At 34.8% G+C, this 23,016-nt stretch overlaps 1 protein-coding gene across 5 annotated transcripts in view; it reads right to left on the bottom strand.

Moving 5' to 3' along the window:
• Positions 1 to 23,016, bottom strand: part of PHF14 (PHD finger protein 14) — a 199,670-nt gene that overhangs the window by 137,553 nt on the left and 39,101 nt on the right. For all 5 annotated transcript variants that reach the window (XM_073238772.1, XM_073238773.1, XM_073238771.1 and 2 more), the window contains exons 8-13: positions 17,477 to 17,623; positions 16,566 to 16,836; positions 16,168 to 16,274; positions 14,979 to 15,074; positions 12,935 to 13,038; positions 10,878 to 11,009 (exon numbers count right to left, since the gene is read on the bottom strand). In XM_073238772.1, coding sequence (XP_073094873.1) covers positions 10,878 to 11,009; positions 12,935 to 13,038; positions 14,979 to 15,074; positions 16,168 to 16,274; positions 16,566 to 16,836; positions 17,477 to 17,623 — 857 coding nt within the window. The remainder of the gene's footprint in view (positions 1 to 10,877; positions 11,010 to 12,934; positions 13,039 to 14,978; positions 15,075 to 16,167; positions 16,275 to 16,565; positions 16,837 to 17,476; positions 17,624 to 23,016) is intronic.

Below are 23,016 nucleotides of genomic sequence, written 5' to 3' on the forward strand. Positions count from 1 at the left end.
GGACGCAGTGAAAGCAGTCTTAAGAGGAAAGTATATAGCGAACCAGGCACACTTAAAGAAGGAAGAACAATCCCAAATGAATAGTCTAACATCACAATTATCAAAACTGGAAAAAGAAGAACAAATGAGGCCTAACATCAGCAGAAGGAGGGACATAATAAAGATCAGAGAAGAAATAAACAAAATTGAGAAGAATAAAACCATAGAAAAAAATCAATGAAATCAAGAGCTGGTTCTTTGAGAAAATAAGCAAAATAGATAAGCCTCTAGCCAGACTTATTAAGAGAAAGAGAGAATCAACACACATCAACAGAATCAGAAATGAGAAAGGAAACATCACAACAGACCCAACAGAAATACAAAGAATTATTAGAGAATACTATGAAAACCCATATGCTAAGAAGCTGGAAAATGTAGAATAAATGGACAACTTCCTAGAAAAATACAACCTTCCAAAACTGACCAAGAAAGAAACACAAAATCTAAACAAACCAATTACTAGCAAAGAAATTGAAACGGTAATCAAAAACTAACCAAGAGAAAAACACCCGGGTCAGGTGGATTTACCTCGGAATTTTATCAGACATACAGGAAGATATAATACCCATTCTCCTTAAAGTTTTCCAAAAAATAGAAGAGGAGGGAATACTCCCAAACTCATTCTATGAAGCCACCATCACCCTAACACCTAAACCAGGCAAAGACCCCACCAAAAAATAAAATTACAGACCAATATCCCTGATGAACGTAGATGCAAAAATACTCAATAAAATATTAGCAATCCGAATTAAAAAATATACCAAAAGGATCATACACTACAACCAAGTAGGATTCATCCCAGGGATGCAAGGATGGTACAGCATTCGAAAATCCATCAACATCATCCACCACATCAACAAAAAGAAAGACAAAAACCACATGATCATCAACATAGATGCTGAAAAAGCATTTGACAAAATTCAACATCCATTCATGATAAAAACTCTCAGCAAAATGGGAATAGAGGGCAAGTACCTCAACATAATAAAGGCCATATATGATAAACCCACAGCCAGCATTATACTGAACAGTGAGAAGCTGAAAGCATGTCCTCTGAGATCGGGAACCAGACAGGGATGCCCACTCTCCCCACTGTTATTTAACATAGTACTGGAGGTCCTAGCCACGGCAATCAGACAAAACAAAGAAATACAAGGAATCCAGATCAGTAAAGAAGAAGTTAAACTGTCACTATTTGCAGATGACATGATATTGTACATAAAAAACCCTAAAGACTCCACTCCAAAACTAATAGAACTGATATCGGAATACAGTAAAGTTGCAAGATATAAAATTAACACACAGAAATCTGTAGCTTTCCTATACACTAACAATGAACCAATAGGAAGAGAAATCAGGAAAACAATTCCATTCACAATTGCATCAAAAAGAATAAAATACCTAGGAATAAACCTAACCAAAGAAGTGAAAGACCTATACCCTGAAAACTATAAGACACTCCTAAGAGAAATTAAAGAGGACACTAACAAATGGAAACTCATCCTATGCTCTTGGCTAGAAAGACCTATACCCTGAAAACTATAAGACGCTCTTAAGAGAAATTAAAGAGGACACTAACAAATGGAAACTCATCCCATGCTCTTGGCTAGGAAGAATTAATATTGTCAAAATGGCCATCCTGCCCAAAGCAATATACAGATTTGATGCAATCCCTATCAAATTACCAACAACATTCTTCAATGAACTGGAACAAACAGTTCAAAAATTCATATGGAAACACCAAAGGCCCCGAATAGCCAAAGCAATCCTGAGAAGGAAGAATAAAGTGGCAGGGATCTCACTCCCCAACTTCAAGCTCTACTACAGAGCCATAGTAATCAAGACAATTTGGTACTGGCACAAGAACAGAGCCACAGACCAGTGGAACAGATTAGAGACTCCAGACATTAACCCAAACATATATGGTCAATTAATATTCGATAAAGGAGACATGGACATACAATGGGGAAATGACAGTCTCTTCAACAGATGGTGCTGGCAAAATTGGACAGCTACATGTAAGAGAATGAAACTAGATCATTGTCTAACCCCATACATAAAAGTAAATTCAAAATGGATCAAAGACCTGAATGTAAGTCATGAAACCATAAAACTCTTAGAAAAAAACATAGGCAAAAATCACTTGGACATAAACATGAGTGACTCTTCATGACTATATCTCCCCGGGCAAGGAAAACAAAAGCAAAAATGAACAAGTGGGACTATATCAAGCCAAAAACTTCTGTACAGCAAAGGACACCATCAATAGAACAAAAATGAACCCTACAGTATGGGAGAATATATTCATAAATGAGAGATCTGATAAAGGCTTGACATCCAAAATATATAAAGAGCTCATGCACCTCAACAAACAAAAAGCAAATAATCCAATTAAAAAATGGGCAGAGGAGCTGAACACACAGTTCTCCAAAGAATAAATTCAGATGGCCAACAGACACATGAAAAGATGGTCCACATCGCTAGTTATCAGAGAAACGCAAATTAAAACTACAATGAGATATCACCTCACACCAGTAAGGATGGCTACCACCCAAAAGACAAACAACAACAAATGTTGGTGAGGTTGTGGAGAAAGGGGAACCCTCCTACACTGCTGGTGGGAATGTAAATTAGTTCAACCATTGTGGAAAGCAGTATGGAGGTTCCTCAAAATGCTCAAAATAGACTTACCGTTTGACCCAGCAATTCCACTTCTAGGAATTTACCCTAAGAATGCACCAGCCCAGTTTGAAAAAGACAGATGCACCCCTATGTTTATCACAGCTCTATTTACAATAGCCAAGAAATGGAAGCAACTTAAGTGTCCATCAGTAGATGAATGGATAAAGAAGATGTGGTAAATATACACAATGGAATATTATTCAGCCATAAGAAGAAAACAAATCCTACCATTTACAACAACATGGATGAAGCTAGAGGGTATTATGCTCAGTGAAATAAGCCAAGCAGAGAAAGACAAATATCAAATGATTTCACTCATCTGTGGAGTAAAAAGAACAAAAGAAAAACTGAAGGAACAAAACAGCAACAGAATCACAGAACCCCAGAATGGACTAATAGTTACCAAAGGGAAAGAGACTGGGGAGAATGGGAGGTTAGGGAGGGATAAGAGTGGGGAAGAAGAAAGGGGGTATTATGATTAGCATGTATAATGTGGGGGGGTAGGGGAAAGGGGAGGGCTTTGCAACACAGAGAAGACAAGCAGTGATTCTATAACATCTTACTATGCTGATGGACAGTGACTGTAATGGGGTTTGTAGGGGGGACTTGGGGTAGGGGAGAGTCTAGTAACATAATGTTCTTCATGTAATTGTAGATTAATGATAACAGAATAAAATAAAATTAGAAAAAAAAAGATTAAAGTCACAAAAGCAAGGGCACATTATGATTTTCATGGGGCTTGGGCACTTCAGCCGTCAGGGCCCCTTCCTCCATAAAAATATATTAAAAATTATAGTTTGTGACTACATTTATATGAAGTCATATATTAATATTAAATAATAAAGTATTCTCTTTCACCTAAAAAAAACCATTCCAGGTTGTGCACTTTTATCTGAAGTTCTTCCAGGAACTCACACACACTGGGAACCAGAGCTCTGCAGGCAGAACAGTATTAGAAAATTTAATAACTTCATTTAAGGGAGAACTGCACATCTCCATGACAAAACACCCTAGCCCTAAGACTACCAAAGTGGCTTTCAATTTAGAAGCCCACGTAGGATGCTTATTATCACAGCTGGCATTCTAATAAGTGAGAGCAGTTTCTTCTTCAATTCTGCTTTCAAAAGTACATAAATATCAAAAGAAACACACTCCACTATATTTGAAAAGAGCAGTTTATCTCAAGACAAAGTGATAAAAGAACACTATGAAAAAGTAAGCCTGTGGAAAATGGTGAAAGAATGTAGGCTTCTTAATAGTTTCTTAATAATTCTTTAAATAACAGAGGGAGATTTATGAGATAAAAAATGAAGTTGAAAGCATTTAATGTGTTTGAGAGACACACACAGCTTTTGTATAGATTACTTTTAAGAATCTGAGGTTCACTACTTCTAAAACTAAGGTAATTTTATAAAGATTACTCATGTTCATTACCAAGTTTTCCATGTCCTATATTTTTCCTATATTGAATCAGCCTATTAAAATTTGATCACCCGTTTCTCCTTTGGACTAAAATTAAGGAAAGGATAAAATTCATAGATAGCATAAGTTATCATCAGACATCTGTAGTGATTCAATATGTCTAAGGTAACGAAAAAAATAACTCAGAAACATATGTGAAATGTTTCTAGATTTGCAAAGAATGGTTGGATTTAAATATAACTAGCATAAATGACAAAGCCTTCAATGATACTAATTTAGAAATACTAAATTACAAATAAAAGCATGAATATGGAGGCAAATTCCTGATAAATTCATTCAATTTCAAAATAATCTATGAAACTCTATAATAAAGCAAAAGAGAATTGTAAACACAGTAGACAGAATTCATGCCTCAAGAATCCATTGCTAAGATATCAAAACAGCCTCAATTAACTTAGAAAAATGCATTTCCAAAAAAGACTGTTACACCTTTATTCACATAATACTATAATAAATATTTATGTCTGAGTGTTCTCACCACAAGAAGGTAAATATGAGGTGACAGATATGTTCATTAGTTTGACAGTGATGATTATTTCACAAGTGTATGTACATCAAATCATAAAGTTGTACACATTAAATATATATAATTTTTAATTGTCAATTATACCTCAATAAAGTTGGAATAGCTATAAATGTGAATTAAAAATTGGGGGAGGGGGTGGAAGCCTGGAACTGCTGGGCACCGAGCCCTGGAGGTCTGCTTTGGGAGTGGAAAGATGCACTGTGTGGTGCTCTGGACATTGAGGAGCTCAGACAGGTGGAGTGCTTGAGAGACAGATACTAGCCATTTGTGGAGGAGGGGATACACACCTGGCCACTCTGGGACAAAGGAAAGGCAGGCATTTGGGAGGCTTCCTAGCAGTGAGAGGGCTGCTGAAGGAGCAGGGTTTGAACAGAGCTTGCTGTGCAGGGGAGGGGTGAGCTGGACAAGGTTGTCTGGCATGGTCTGACCAGCTGGTTGGGAACTTTGAGGAGCTTCAGGCAGCCCATCCCCCTGGCTGGCTACTGAGCTCAGAGGCCCCCAGTGTGACATGCAGCCTGCTGCACCTTCCTCCTAGCCTGCCAGCACCAGTTCACAAACTGACAATCACAGTGCTGGCATCAGGCCAGCCAGAAGGAGGCTCGGCCTACAACAGCTATAGACACAAAGCACAGAGGCTTACACTTGTGTGCTTGGCCCACTGGCTCTGACACTTGAGACAGGCACCACAGATGGGAATTAGAAAACAGATCTTTCCTCCACCCAGGCACCAGCTCCACTCCCCTACGACCCCTAGCCTCACTCTAGGGGCTGAGCAGCTCGAGACTGGAGCTTCCAGGCACTAGTGGGCACCAGAAATATGAAACGTCCAAAGAATGTGGTTCAGACCAAAATCTCACAAACCCCAGAAAAAGGGCCTAATGAAACATAACTCACCAATATGCCTGAAAGAGAGTTCAAAATAAAAATCACAAACATGCTTATGGATGTACAAAAAAATATTCAAGAACTCCGGTATGAATTTAAGTTGGAGATTCAATAATTAAGAAATTCCATATCTGAAATGAAACATACAATGGAGGGATTTAAAAGCAGATCAGATGTAGTAAAAGAGACGGTAAATGGAAGAGAAATTAGAGAAGAGGAATACAAAGAAACTGAGGCACAAAGAGAAAAAAGACTCTCTAAGAACGAAAGAATATTGAGAGAACTGTGTGATGAATCCAAACGGAACAATATTCATATTATAGGGGTACCAGAAGAAGAAAAAGAGAGAGAAAAAGGGATAGAAAGTGTCATTGAGCAGGTAATTGCTGAAAACCTCCCCAATCTGTGGAAGGAGATAGTATCTCAAGCCATGGAGGTGCATAGATAGCCCAACACAAGGAACCTAAGGAAGATAACATCAAGACATATAATAATTAAAATGGCAAACATCAAGGATAAAAACAGACTTTTAAAAGCAGCTGGGGAGAGAAAAAAGATCACATAAAAAGGAAAACCCATCAGGCTATCATTATACTTCTCAACAGAAACCTTACAGGCCAGAAGGGAGTGGCATGACATATTTAATGCAATGAAGCAGAAGGGCCTTGAACCAAGAATACTCTACCTGGCAAGGTTACCATTTAAATTTGAAGGAGGGATTAAACAATTTTCAGATAAGAAAATGTTGAGAGAATTTACCTCCTACAAACCACTTCTACAGTGCATTTTGGAGGGACTCCTATAGATGGAAGTATTCCTACGGCTAAATAAATGTCACCCAAGGGATGGACAAAGAGCACAGAGTATGATTCATAACATACAAAGAATGGAAGAGGAAGAAAAAGGAGAAAAAAAAAAGGAAGAACCTTTAGGCTGTGTTTGTAATAGTATATCAAGTGAGTTAAATTAGACTGTTACATAGTAAGGGAATTACCCTTGAACCTTTGGTAACTATGAATCTAAAGCCTGCAATGGCAATAAGTACATACCTGTCAATAACCACCCAAAATCTAAATGGTCTGAATGTACCAATAAAAAGACATAGAGTCACTGAATGGATTAAAAAAAAGACCATCTATATGCGGCCTACAAGAAACTTACTTCAAACCCAAAGACATACACAGACTGAAAGTAAAGGGATGGGAAAAGATATTTCATGCAACAGGTAGAAAAAAGCAGGAGTTGCAGTACTTGTATCAGACAAAATAGACTTCAAAACAAAGAAAGTCACCAGAGACAAAGAAGGACATTACATAATGATAAAGACTTCAGTCCAACAAGAGGATATAACTATTATAAATATCTATGCACGCAACACAGGATCACTTACATATGTGAAACAAATACTAACAGAATTAAAGGAGGAAACAGAATGTAATACATTCATTTTAGGAGACTTCAACACACCACTCACTCCAAAGGACAGATCAACCAGACAGAAAATAAGTAAAGAGACAGAGGCACTGAACAACAAATTAGAACAGATGAACCTAATGGACATCTACAGAACACTCCACCCAAAAGCAACAGGATACACATTCTTCTCAAGTACACATGGAACATTTTCAAGAATAGATCACATACTAGGCCACAAAAAGAGCCTCAGCAAATACAAAAAGATTGAAATTGTACCAACCAACTTCTCAGATCACAAAGGTATGAAACTAGAAATAAATAACACAAAGAAAACAAAAAAGCCCACAAACACAAGGAGGCTTAATAACATGCTCCTAAATAATCAATGGATCAATGACCAAATAAAAACAGAGATCAAGCAATATATGGAGACAAATGACAACAATAATTCAACAACACAAAATCTGTGGGATGCAGCGAAGGCCATGCTAAGAGGGAAATATATTGCAATACAGGCATACCTTAGGAAAGAACAATCCCAAATAAACAGTCTAAGCTCACAATTAACGAAACTAGAAAAGGAAGAACAAATGAGGCCCAAAGTCAGTAGAAGGAGGGACATAATAAAGATTAGAGCAGAAATAAATAAAATTGAGAAGAATAAAACAATAGAAAGAATCAATGAAAGCTGGAGATGGTTCTTTTGAGAAAATAAACAAAATACATAAACCCCTATCCATGCTAATAAAGAAAAAAAGAGAGTCTACACATATAAACAGAATCAGAAATGACAAAAGAAAAATCACCACAGACACCACAGAATACAAAGAATTATGAGAGAAAACTATGAAAAATTATATGGTAACAAACAGGATAATCATAACTGGAAAAGTAAAGAGATGGAAAAAGCAGGAGTTGCAGTACTTTTATCAGACAAAATAGACTTCAAAACAAAGAAAGTCACAAGTGACAAAGAAGGACATTACATAATGATAAAGGATTCAGTTCAACAAGAAGATATAACTATTATAAATTTCTATGCACCCAACTTTAGGTTTCTAGAAATGGACAACTTTCTAGAAAAATACAACATTGAAAAGCTGACCCAGGAAGAAACAGAAAATCTGAATAGACCAATTACCAGCAAGGAAATTGAATTGGTAATCAAAAAACTACCCAAGAACAAAAGTCCCAGTCCAGATGGCTTCACTGCTGAATTTTATCAAACATTTAGTGAAGGCCTAATACCCATCCTCCTTAAAGTTTTCCAAAAAGTAGAAGAAGAGGGAATACTCCCAAACTCATTCTACAAGGCCCACATCACTCTATTACCAAAACCAGGCAAAGACACCACAAAAAAGAAAACTACAGACCAATGTCCCTGATGAACATAGATGCAAAAGTACTCAACAAAATATTAGGAAATCAAATTCAAAAATTCATCAAAAAAAGCATCCATCATGATCAAGTGGGATTCATCCCAGAGATGCAAGGATGGTATAACATTTGAAAATCCATCAACATGATCCACTACATCAACAAAAGGACAAAAACCACATGATCATCTCCATAGATACTGAAAAAGCATTTGACAGAATTCAACATCCAGTCATGATAAAAACTCTCAAGAAAATGGGTATAGAGGGCAAGTTCCTCAACATAATAAAGGCTATATATGACAGACCCACAGCCAACATCATACTTAACAGTGAGAAGCTAAAAGCTTTTCCTTTAAGATCGGGAACAAGACAAGAATGCCCACTCTCCCCACTTTTATTCAACATAGTTCTGGAGGTCCTAGCCATGGCAATCACATAACACAAAGAAATAAAAGGCACCCAGATTGGCAAGGAAGAAGTTAAACTGTTCCTGTTTACACATGACATGATATTATACATAAAAAACCCTAAAGAATCCATTCCAAAACTACTAGATCTAATATATGAACTCAGCAAAGTTGCAGGATACAAAATTAATACACAGAAATCTGTAGCATTCCTATATACTACGGAAGAACTATCAGAAAGAGAAATTAGGAGAATAATTCCACTCACAATAGCATCAAAAACAATAAAATACCTAGGAATAAACCTAACCAAGGAAGTGAAAGACCCCAAATAGACAAAGCAATCCAGAGAAGGAAGAATAAAGCTGGGGGGAATTACGCTCCCTGACTTCAAACTCTACTATCAAGCCACAGCAATCAAGATAATTGAGTACTGGCATAAGAACAGACCCATAGACCAGTGGAGCAGACTAGAGAGTCCAGATATAAACCGAAGCATATGTGGTCAATTAATATATGATAAAGGAGCCATGGATACATAATGGGGAAATGACAGCCTCTTCAATAGTTGGTGTTGGCAAAAATGGACAGCTACATATAAGAGAATGAAACTGGATTATTGTCTAATCCCATATATAAAAGTAAACTCAAAATGGATCAAAGACCTGAATGTAAGTCATGAAGCCATAAAACTCTTAAAAATATATATAGGCAAAAATTTCTTGGACATAAACATGAGCAACTTCTTCATGAACATATCTCCCTGGGCAAGGGAAACAAAAGCAAAATGAAGAAGTGGGACTATATCAAGCTGAAAACCTTCTGTACAGCAAAGGATACCATCAGTAGAACAAAAAGACATCATACTGTATGGGAGAATATATTCATAAATGACAGATCCAATAAAGGCTTGACATCCAAAATATATAGAGCTCACACACCTCAACAAACAAAAAGCAAATGATCCAATAAAAAAATGGGCACAGTATCTGAGCAGACACTTTTCCAAAGAAGAAATTCAGATGGCCAACAGACACATGAAAAGATGTTCCACATTGCTCATCATCAGGGAAATGCAAATTAAAACCACAATGAGACATCACCTCACACTAGTTAGGATTGCCAACATCCAAAAGACCAACAACAACAAATGTTGGTGAGGATGTGGAGAAAGGGGAACCCTCCTACACTGCTGGTGGGAATGTAAACTAGTTCAACCATTGTGGAAAGCAGTACGGAGGAGGTTCCTCAAAATACTAAAAATAGAAATACCATTTGACCCAGGAATTCCACTCTTAGGAATTTACCCTAAGAATGCAGCAGCCCAGTTTCAAAAAGACATATGCACTCCTATGTTTATTGCAGCACTATTTACAATAGCCAAGAAATGGAAGCAACCTAAGTGTCCATCTGTAGATGAATGGATAAAGAAGAAGTGGTACATATACACAATGGAATATTATTCAGCCATAAGAAGAAAACAAATCCAAGTATTTGCAACAACATGGATGGAGCTAGAGGGTATTATGCTCAATGAAATAAGCCAGGCAGAGAAAGACAAGTATCAAATGATTTCACTCATCTGTGGAATATTACAACAAAGAAAAAACTGAAGGAACAAAACAGCAGCAGACACACAGAACCCAAGAATGGACTAACAGTTACCAAAGGGATTGGGGAGGGTGGGTGGAAAGGGTGGGATAAGGGGGAAAACGGGGCATTACAATTAGCACACATAATGTAAGGGGGTGGGGACATGGGGAAGGCAGTATATACAGAATATACACAGAGAAGACAAATAATGATTCTATAGCATCTTAGTACACTGATGGATAGTGACTGTATTAGGTTATATGGGGGGGACTTAATAATAGGGGGAATCTAGTAACCATAATGTTGTTCAAGTAATTGTACATTAACAATATAAAAAAAATGTGTTGAAAGCTTTATCATGAACAATACTATATATATATATATATAAATAAAACACTTCACTTTGTATACCATTGAAACTAAGAAGAAAACCAGTTCTAACATCTAAATCCCCTCCATTTTACTTACCAATAGCTGTTTTTGGTCTTTCTTGGCATCCTTGTAAGAGGAGGGTCTAGACATCCAAGATGGTAATGGAGTTTACAGGTATCACACAATAAAAGAAGATGCTGATCATGATTCTTCTTACAAATTCCACAACTTTGAATAAAGGCAACAAATGAATGATTAGAATAATTATCATAGTGAAATAATTTATAAGATTTTTTAAACTCAAAAATTTCACCTTAACCATATATTTCTTTTGTTGAAATCAAATGTTTTTTCATAATATGTCTTTTTATAATGTTGATAACTATTAGTTTTAAACACTTTTGAGAAAGTGGAAAAATAGCTTGGATCTAGTATAAATATTTTAAATATTGCCAGAGTCAAACCCTTCAGAAGGGTATACATAAAATATTTATTCTCAAAGTCATAATTTTAATTATCACTTAAAACTCACTTAATATTAGCTCAATTTTTCTACAGAAGTATGCACTATTAAACAAAATAATTTCCCATAGTTCTACTTCTTTAAAAGTAAAAAAAGTTACTTTACAAACAAAATTCAGTTTATTTTTCACCATTAATTATAAACCTTTCAAAGACCCTTCAACATGTAAGTAAACTACATATAAATGTCTTTTGAAAATCAGATTTTGATTCCTAAAGGTATATCCACTGATAGCCCTTGCCAGGAATGGGGAGTTTTACTACTATTGTTACTTTTATTTTGGACTTTTTTGTTTTTAAGGAACGTAACTTTTCTTGTACAAAAAGGCAACTTAACTACTCCTGGGAGCACAAGGACCAAGACCTGAAAATCTAGGGTGTATTTATAGAACTATCCATTTAGAAACAATAATTTTGAATTTTTAAAATAATCTTATGAAAAAAGAGCACGCACACACACACACACACACACACACACCACCACCACCACCACCACACACCACCCGCCAACAACAGTACTTGGTCTCAGTATTGCTCAGAGTAAAAAAGAATAATCATTCAAAATATATTTCAAAACAAAATGAACAGTAGTGGTAAAAGCCAGAAGTATGATGATATGCCTATCGATTACTGATTCCAAATGAAACAATTTCATTTGGAAAAACTGGACTGCGAGTATGCCCATCTTCACACTACATGTTAAGACACTCGTGAACTTTCTTCACATTATAAGGAAGCTATCTGCAATTCCCCAATAAGGGAGCCTCCAGCCATGAATGGAAAGTAATGACAGATGCTGATATTGTTGCTATTGCTGCTATTTCTGAGAAAGGAAGAAGCTGTAGGGAGAACATGTATTTACCTAAGCATATATGTGTATGTAAGTTTATACATACACATATGTACTTATGTATACATGCACACACACACATCTTCGAAACTTTTCTCACTCAAACTAATCAGTTACATGAAAAAAGTTAAGATCATAACTTATTCAGGTATGGAAAGAAGTTCTGACTATGTAAGAACACTAAAATGGTAAACAATGTAAAATACTGAGTCAAAAAAGTAAAGAACAAAAATGCTTCTGGAAACAAAATTATTACAACCAAGCATAGAGAGAAAAATGTAGAAAGGTTCAAATCTAATACTTATCTTCATTATCCAGCACTGTACAAAAGCAGTAATTCAAACTGTATATATGATACCCATCACTACCTAAAGCACACATAAAATTCAAATTCATTCAAGTAAAATAAAATGTAAATGCCCATTTATCTAATATATTGTTTTAATCATTTAAGAAAATGCTCATCTACATTATTTAAAGTAACTTTTCAATTCCCCTAAAAAGGACTGTTCATTTCCCTGGAGCTTATGTATATATCTCCCCAGTCATTTAAATGCTACAAAAGTCTTTATTCTTATCATTAAAGGAGGAGGAAAAAATCTCTTCTGTCATTCAACCTGGAAAGTATCTTTGATAATTTACTAATAAAATGAACTTCAAAGGTATCTAACTTAAATTCTGGTATGGACATAATTCACTCTCAAATATTTGAAGCATCTTGTTACTAAAAACTATTAGTTCAAAAATGTACAATATATTTTGTCATAATTCTGTCACTTGCCTGTAAAGCACTGCAGGAAGAACAGATGTCTTTTGTGTGCCACCTTCTTTTTTACTTGGTTTTCTCTCCTTGGGTGCTCGCAAAATTGCTGGTATGTTCAACTTCTATTGATTTGAACAAATGCAGTTTATTTTGTTTTAAAGAAGAAATATAAAGCAATGTTTTCCTCTATATGACACTCAAGTCAACTAAATATGCTAGGATTGTGAAGGGAGAATATTTTACCAGCTCTTACACCATCACAAAGTATTAAAATGAGTTTTGCCTTACAGTTACTTCCATTCGAAACCTATAATTAGATACTTGCATCGATTTTCAGGGGAACACTAAAACATTATGAAAATTAAACTTCTACTTTAGCTTTAAAAAGTGAAGGACAAGAACAAGCATTTAAGAACTCAAAAAAAAGAAAAACCACAGTACACTTGACAAAAAGAATATTGAGGCCGTTTATTTTCCTCAACATCCCAGCTACAGTGGTGCTCCATAGGTTAATTAGAAAAATTATCTTATTGGACCAAATTCTCCACAAAGTGAATAAGATTCTCTTTGGGTTTCTACTAATCTGTAGTATGCTGGCTTCTCAGACAGCAACCATCTATCAAAGTCATTTCTCAGCGGCCCGGTGGGCCAGCATCTGTTCAACCAACTGGAAAAAAGTGTCATACAAGCAGTACTAATGAATTCTACTTCTGCTGTTTAGTTTACATTTGCACAAGGAAATCTGTGAACTTCTGTTAAATTTCATTTAATAAATGAAAATGCCTTTTTATGGTATATAATATTTTACACTAAATAGGAGATTCTTACGAGACAAACTTGCAATCAAGGCAAAAGAAAATACTAGCTTGACAAATAAACTAGTAACAAGTCTGCCTCAACATTATAATATAAAATAAAAAACATCACAATATTCCACAAATCCATCAACAACCTATCAATAGGAACCAAGGTCAATTCTCCATAGGTGACTACTCATTTTCATCTTTTAAACTGTTATTCATTACAATATAAGCTACATAAATCCTGTGTACAAAAGAAGCCTCCAAAATTAGCATGCACAATACTATCAGAATCTATTACTTCCTAAAGTACAATGTCTATACAAATTGTATGATGAATTTGACACTTTGTAAACCTCTGAAACAAGCACAATGACAAATATCTGTTCTTTGAAAAGCCTTCTTCAAAAATAAGACAACTTTCATAGCTTAATGACCAAAGTGAGTCTCCATCATCCATAACAATATAACTGAAATTTGAATGAATTCTTAATTTATGAATTATACACCTAACACTAAAAAGAGCATTCAGAGAAATCTATTTGGCAATGATGATTCTTCTCAACACCAATTAGTTTAACAGGCTAAAATGTTCGACAATAAAGTAATCTTTTTCATAATTACAGTAATAGCTACCAAAGGGAAAAGACTATACTTTAACATTAAAGTTTCAAAAGCCATGTTTTACATAGCTCAAAATAATAAAGTAATCTTTTTCATAATTACAGTAATAGCTACCTAAAGGAAAAGACTACACTTTAACATTAAAGTTTCAAAAGCCATGTTTTACATAGCTCAAAACCAAAACAACATGAAAATGAATCCCTCCAATTTGCCTTTAAAAAAAGAAAGAAAAAATAGGAAAGAAAGGAAAAAAAGAACTAAATACAGCACAAGAAAAGGTAGAAAAAATGTTGTAAGGAATTTAAAACTGCTAAATTCGAGGAAAGAAGAATGGGGTACGAATAACTCATGTTTCACATCTTAGCTTCATTACAAATGATAGGTCAATCAGAGCAAATGAAAAAACTTTGCAAAGAAGATAGCTGTTAAAACAAACAAATTAAACTACAGGTTCTCAGTAGGCAGCTTCCAACACTCTAGGTGTATTTCAGGAAGAAATCATTATCCCAGAGGATAAGTTGGCCTAATCAAACAGAATTCTTCAGTTAGCAAAGTAACAGTTATATCAAAAAATCTTATCTTTGAAAATAACATAGCAAGCAAAAATACAAGGAGAGAGCAATTGGAAAGAAACTAACCTGCCCTGTGATTCTGCCTAGTAAGGCCCATATTCCTTGCCCTTCACTTCGAAGTTTTCCATTCAGATTTTGTAGTTCTTCTAAAGATTCACATAGCTATAATGTATATAATTCAAATTAGAATATCATTAAAATATATAGTAAAATACAGGAAAATTTAAATAATTCATTAATAAATGTCCAAGAATATCAATATTTGTATTTTAAATTTTTAATATATTCAAGACACAATACCACTGAGAGACAATGCTATCCAATTATTTAAGTAGCATCAACAAAATGAAAGCATTTTGTTCCTTGTTAGCATTTTTACTAATGATAATGATATCTACATACAGTTTTACTACAGTTTACTCCATAATTTCACAAACATCCTGTTAATTAATCCTTATGACTCTATCAAAGTGCATTTCCACCATTTTGCAATGAGAAAACTAATGATCACAGGGCTTTTGTAAGTTGGCCAAGATCATAGAACTAGCAAGAATCCCCAGGTCTTCCCAATCTAATCCCAGTACACTTTTCACTGCAGTTGGGTGATGCCTGGAAATTTACTTCCTACTAAAGTTTTATCACTTAAGATGTTATCTAACAATAAGTCAATACCAGTTTTATATGTTCATGTTACCTACTTTTAACATTTAGCCATATCTTGCTTATTAATGATATTCCTTTTTGATCTCCCTCATCATTAAAGAGGTAGAATGGAAATTTAAATTGGGAGTTATTTTTTTAAAAAATCAAACATTACAAAACAATTTAAGATAAAAACAGTAATTCAAAAATAAGTTTCTAAGTTTTCTATGAACAGAAAGAGTCCTGCAGTACGATGGTTATGAATAAGGAATGGAGTCAAACTGCTTGGCCTCAAACTCTGCCTCCATGAGCCTAGGCAAATTACTTCACCTCTTTAGGACTCAGTTTCCTCCTCTGAAAATGGAAGCAATAATCATAACCCACACTGTAAATATGAAGTAAGAACTAAATGAGTTAAAATTGCTCAGAATTGTGTCTGGCATATAGAAAGTGCTCAGTATTAGTGATGATGATGAAGATAATGAGGATTACAAATTACAGGAAGGGGCCTAAAAACTCAGAATTTCAAAATGGGACTCAAATAGAAATGCTATGAAATCACAAAAGAAATAATCAGTAGGATAGATATTATGTTGTTCTGTAGCCAACCTACCTTATTATATTCCACATGAAGCTTTTCTTGTTCATTCTCTAATTTATCCTTTATATTCTTTTGTTCAGCCATATTTTCCTGAATTTGAATCATGCGCATATTCCTCTCTATTTAATTAAATATCCAATTTTATTTTAGTAGGAAATAAAAGCTGATATACAAAATACACAAAGGAAAAGCAAGCTATAGATAAACCTACATAATTACACTTTTAACTCTATTTACAAATATACCACCTAGCATTTCACAACCCACAACTTAATTAGTAAAATAAATGTGCTTTAACTTGATATATGTAGCATAGCTGATAAATTTCTAAAAGTTTGATAGCATATCAAATATTTTCATTAGAAAATTATTCCCACTGAAAATATTCATGCATCAGTGTCTATACTGACCAAAGTAATAATTCACAAAATCAGCAGTCAGAGCAGGTTGCTTATGCTTTCTCCGTCCATCCACACTAGAACTGGTATCTGAATTGTCCACTGGGAAGATATCTGTACTGATCCCCATTAGTTCTGCTTTCCTCATCAGCTTACGAATGGCAGAAGCACTGCTAGTGAGTGGTCTGGGCAATTTTTCCCTGGGAACCCAGGCCTGGGGTCTGGTGGATCGAGCTAGTTCTGCTTTGGCACGATACTGCTGAAGTCGGGCATTGATCCTTGCCTATAAAAGAAATACATATAAATTTTAAAAGATATTACAATGTAACATACTCCTTATGCTTTTTACTTTCATGCTGAAAGATGTGAACTTGCTACATGAAGGCAAATTATATCTATTCAAAGTCCTTAAGGTATATTGCATAATTCCTGGGTTACAATAAACTAGGTCTACCCCTAGTAACAACTGTCCTAATCTATGATCAGTTGTTAGAAACTGATTTGATTAAGCTGAAGTTTCTCTTCTGAATACCTGCAACAGTCTCCTTAAAAACACTTAATTTACATAAAAGTACATTTTAAAACGTGGGCATATATTGATCATATCCTTTGCAAAAATGAACATTAGAACAGACTAAAAACAAGATGTGGTCAGTGAAATGCACTGATTGAAATATGTGGCTTAGAGGAAATTATTCTGTGTATTTGGAAAGATGCTTTATAAATGGTATCTTTGTTGACTAGATGAGGAATAATGTATTCAGCCATACAGTATACTCACCATTTACCTTAATGACAATCCACTTCCTAGGTAACTAACCAAATTTCATAATGATACTTCACGTATCACTGGCAAACATACATGAGATCTGAAATCCATAACCTTCAGAGAAAAAACATGAGTGTTGATATGAATCCCATACCTGTGCTTCTGGTGATAGCTGCTTCTCTCTCTCTTGTAAAGACATTTTACAATAGGATTGTAGAGCCAAGTAGTTTTTTCTCTTCCACTTTCTGTCTAACCTATCTGCATGTTGCTTACAATAAGCAAAAAATGGATCTGCTATATCCTACATCAAAAAAAAAGAGGGGAAAAGTGAACATTTTTACTCCAAAAGGTCATAAAAAAGTTAATATAAGATATTATTTCCATTTTGAAGAATCTTCTACAGTACTGGTTACTCTAAAGTCAATTATGAAAGCAGTTTTTCCACATAATGATAAAGATTGCTGCTTTAGAAACTTAATCCTGTATATCAACTTTAAATTAACAACAATTATTTTTCTTTAAAGGACTGTGTGGATTTAAATATACTGAAATCAAATCTTACATATTATATTTAGTTATACCTATGTACCTAAAAAAAAATTACTATTTAAAACAAATAGGGTATTGTTAATCTTTGCGAGGAACCATCATTAAGTATTAAAGTTATGCACACACAGGTTAGTTAATATTACAAAACAACAATAAATCCAGAACACAGGAGATAAGCCGACTCAGAAAAGGGCGCATTTCTGTCTAGGAATGCATGGACAAATTCCATCCAGGACAAAATGGATTAAGAAGACCAAACTCTGTCAATAAAACTCTTTGCGTATCCCCTTTAACTGTTTATACAACACTAAAATCTCAAAAGGAAACAGCTCCCTCACAGCCATATTTCATGGTATTAGCCTAATGAGTACATTTTTTTTGCATAAAAAGGGTACCAAAAGAAAAAAAAAAGTATTCTATCAAAACTAGAAATAACTTATAAATCCACAAAGAAAGTACTACAATATGATTGCCAACGAAATGACAGGTAGTCCATTCTTTACGTATGTCTGAAGAAGGAGAAATAAAGGTGAGCTTCCCATGTTTTTTACCGAAGTTATGTTAAATGGATCTTTCAGTTAAGGTGAGGTTTTATTACCCAAAGAGAAATGATGCAATGATGAAATAAAAATGATGATACTAAAAAAGAAGAAATGAATGAGATAGAAAAGAAAAATAATAATTTTAAAAATCTAAGGTGTCCTTAACATAAAAAAAGCATATAATGCAATTCTTATGATATCCACAGATTAGTATAGAACTGTGGTTAAGATCACAGAATTTGGAAATATAAAAAAATCTTGGCTCTACCATTTCCTGGTTTTGTAGCTTCTAACAAATTGCTAAATGGGCCCCTGTTAACTCATTAATAAACTGGATTTAATAATAACTACTTCATATGACTATAAAAATGAAGGCAGAAGACTGCACTAACACATATGCACACACACACATACACACACAGCTGTTTTCTCATGACATGCTCTAAATCTTCGTGACAAAAGATGATAAATGGAAATAAAAATTTATTGAACCTCAGCCAAATGGCCAGATTTGGAGAATTATTCTATTGCTTTAAAGTAGGTGAGATTAAAATTGAGTTTTTAGATATAGGATTCATACTTGCAATGGTAAGCCATGCCAGTATTTGTCACGGTTGTACCTAGATTCTGCATATTTTGCATAAAACAGTGCCTAAAATATCATTCTCTGAGCATCACCTTTTATCTTTCCTGGTCATTCCCTTAAGACTCAAACTTTAAGTTTTCAGCACCATTCAGATCTCCAAGGCACTGACTTTGGACTGTCCTTCAGACATTATGTGCATGTCCTTCATGAACGTAATGACTGCCCTTTTTACCTGCTCATCCCTTGGTCCATCAGTTAACTATTCCTTTGCATGGAGCATTAACTCTCTTGCTCCTCTTCCTCATCTTGCTTCGCTTAACTAAACCTGAAGCACACAAGATAAAAAGTCTACCTTCACATTTCACCTGTACCTGGGCAGCTGAACACACTTCAAAGTTAATTTATTCTCTATTTTCATACACAATTATTGACTTTATTCTCACTCTTACATACAATATCTCTACCCTATTCCTGACTTGCAGATCTTGATCTTGTTTCGTATCAGAGGGAAGAAAAAGAAACAAAACCTCCACATCCTCCAATAACCGCATGTATCACCTATCTGTATGCCTACCTGTACCCTCTGCCTAGTGTCCTGTTCCTAAGGACAAACTGCCTAATGTTCCTGTCTAAAGTTAACTCCTTCACCTGTGCATTCGCTCCCAACCCCTCTTCCCTCCAGCAATTCTATCTCTCCACTGCATTTTTTCTCTCTACTGTATTACTCCCTTCAGCAAACTTCAAGCGTGCAGCATACCAAACATACTATAATATCTTTTAAGGAGACTTTAAAGAACTTTCTTGGGCTCCCATATGCTGTTCCACTTCTAAGCTCCTCTTAATTGGAAAAATCTAAAGGTTTGCCTTGTTCATATTAACTATCTTCATTTCTGTTTCATCCCAAGTTTTCAGGACTACTACCAACCATTCCTAAAGCCCCTCTCAAGTAAAAATTACCTTCATTTTGCCAAATGCAATGGTCATTCCCCACCTTAATGCTACTCATTTGACACAATCACTCACACCCCCTCTGAAATACTTCTTGAAACACCCCTGGGATACTTACTCTTAGTTTTCTTTTACCTCACTGATCACTCCTCTGTCTCTTTGGTAGATTCCTCCTTACTTTCCCAACCCTGAATGCTGAAGTAGCACTATGAATGTCATTAGACCTCTTCTCAATTCCATTTACTCCTATACACTAGGTGATTTCATCTAGTCATCTCACCATAAGTACTATCCATACCTTGATAGTTCCCAGATTTGTCTTTAGCCTTGACTGCTTCTCTAAACTTCACACTCAGAGAGCCAACTATCTACTTGATGTCTCCACTTAATGTCTAATAGGCATCTTGAACTCAACATGTCCAAAACTGTACTTAATTTTCCTCTCTCCTGCAATAAATCTGCTCTTCCTGCAGTCTTCTCCATCCCAGTAAACTGCATTCTACTAGAAGCTCAGGCCAAAGAGAACTCATTTCTGATCCGTCTTTCTTCTATAGTCTACAACCAATTTATGACCAAATACCTACAAAATCTGTCATTCCTCATTACCTCCCCACTTAAATCTGTTACAGTAAGATTCCTAATTGGCCTTCCTACTTTTACCCTTGCCTCCCTATGGCCCGCACTTGATATAGTAGTCATTGTAATAGGCCTTTTAAATATTAATTGGTTCACATGTACTCTGTAGCTTTACAACTCAGAGTAAAAATCCAAAGTCCTTCCCATGTTCTTCCAAGTCCCACATGATGTGGCTGGCCCCTTGCCACCTTATGTCCTCCTTCCTTTCCAACCCCAGTCCCTCTAACTCTGTACTAGCCATACCAGTCTCCTTGTTGGTCCTCAAACCAAGTATGTTCCTACCTCAGACTCTCTGCATATTGTTCCCCCTGCCTGAACTACTCTCTCAAATAAACATATTTTCCTATTACTTTCCTTAGATATTTTCATAAAATGTTTCTTAGCCCTTCTTGGCCTCCCCATATAAAATACCCAACCTCCCTAACTCTCCAAAGATTTTATTTTGCTTTATATTTCTTTGCAGCACTTACCACAATATATTTCTTTACTTACTTTCTCACTATGTCTTCTTCCCACCTGCCACTCAAATGTAAGCTAACTTAAGAGCACACAGGTTTGTTTCTTTTGTTCACTGCTATTTCTGCAGGGTTAATAAATAAGTTGGATAAATGATAGTAAAAAAAATTAATCTTCAATTCTTAAACAGCTAAAGAAGAGAGATCGATAAGGCAAGAAGGTCCACCTGAAGCTTCTGATACTTCCATGGAACCTTCTTCCTTCTGTATTTATATTACTTCTTGTCCATACTAGCACTTGTGATATCTTTTAGTGCCATCTTGTATAGTTGTTTAGCATTTCTTGGTATTTACTGTCTATTCCCACCTCGGTATTACTGTACCTTAACGCTGTTTTTGCTCCCTGACAGACTCCATCCCAACACCTGCCTAGTACCTTGCACATATACATAGGCCTTCAATCATAACTGATGGATTTCACTGAGCCCTATGAAGCTACTTTTAAATGTAAATACACTGCTTAGCAAAGTTTAGATTACCTCTTAACTCTTAACACAACTTAACTGGGTTTTAGTACATAAATTCAATAAGAACACATGTTCCACATGCTTGCTGAGTTACATTTCTGTCAGTTCTCAGCTGCAGGGCCTTGCAGACATTTTATGATTAATTTGTTTATCAGACATGCCCAGATGACGAAGACCAAAAAAAAAAAAAAAAAAAAAACATCGACAAATTTGAGTAAGCATTCTTAATTTCTTATTCCATTACTTGAAATTTATAGGACCATTTACAGAGGACAATTTAAAATGGAAATTTTCAAAGCCCAGGTGCCTGGTGTCTAAATGCCAATAAATAAATAAATAAGTAAATTTGATAATGTACATATTTCATCCTGTACTTACTTTTCAACCATAAACAACTATGTCTGCAGCTGTTTAGTATTTTTTCCTATAAAAATTGAATATAACAAACTTAGTTTGAGTTCTAAGAATCTGTATACAATGTGACCTCATTTGTGAAGGTACATTTTCTCCATCTGGCATTCATCACATGTTCATTTTCCCCTAACTTTTACAACTTAAGTATTTCTCAATTCTTAAAACATTCACACATATTGTATGCAGAATATGTGTGAAACTGAGGTGAACTAAATCTAAATTTATATTGTCTTATAGAGCAGTTTCTTTATCCCTCATGAAAATATTACCTTTATATTTACCTTTTATAATAAAAAAAAAGCTAATAGCAAAAGAAGGTTTTTCAGGAAAGCAAAATTATCCTTTGGTATCAAATTACAAAAGTGTTAGGTATTAACTATTTATATTAAGCTTATTAAAAGCTGACATAATATTTCTTTATGGCACAAAGATATGTATAATTAATGATTATAAACACTTTTAAGGATCCATTATATTTTCCATATTTTTACTGAGTATTTTAAAACAAAAGGAGTAAACCTATATTAATTTATTCTGCTGTTGAAACTCATCTTATCCAGTATCAGTCTTATCTAGGAATGCACTAATACTCTGTTCTGTACATATTTAAGAATTATCCATCTGCATTTATTACTACATTTTATATTTCCTTAAATTTATTTGAACCATTCCAAATTCATTATGTTTAATTGTGGTTTACAATCCAGATACAAATACAGTCTTAACAGTAGACATTCCAATTTAGACACTGATACAAAACTAAGATAATTACAAAATAACAATATAATCTCTATTAAAAACAGAAGTGATGTCTATTTATCCTTTGGATGATTTATTGCTTATGTTATTCAAAAAAGGTTTTGAAGTGGCTTATTAAAAGTATGCAGAATACAAGATAATATTAAATTTTAATTAATTTTAAAAATTAAAGACTGAGGTATGTAGGTGTGTTTTTTGAAGGTGAGAATAAAAAATGGAATGAGAAAAAAAAGGCAGGAAAAAAATAAGATGAAGCTAGACATACAGAATATTCCTTA

Source organism: Manis javanica, chromosome 6 (assembly GCF_040802235.1).
Source record: "Manis javanica isolate MJ-LG chromosome 6, MJ_LKY, whole genome shotgun sequence".
Classification (NCBI taxonomy): Eukaryota; Metazoa; Chordata; class Mammalia; order Pholidota; family Manidae; genus Manis; species Manis javanica.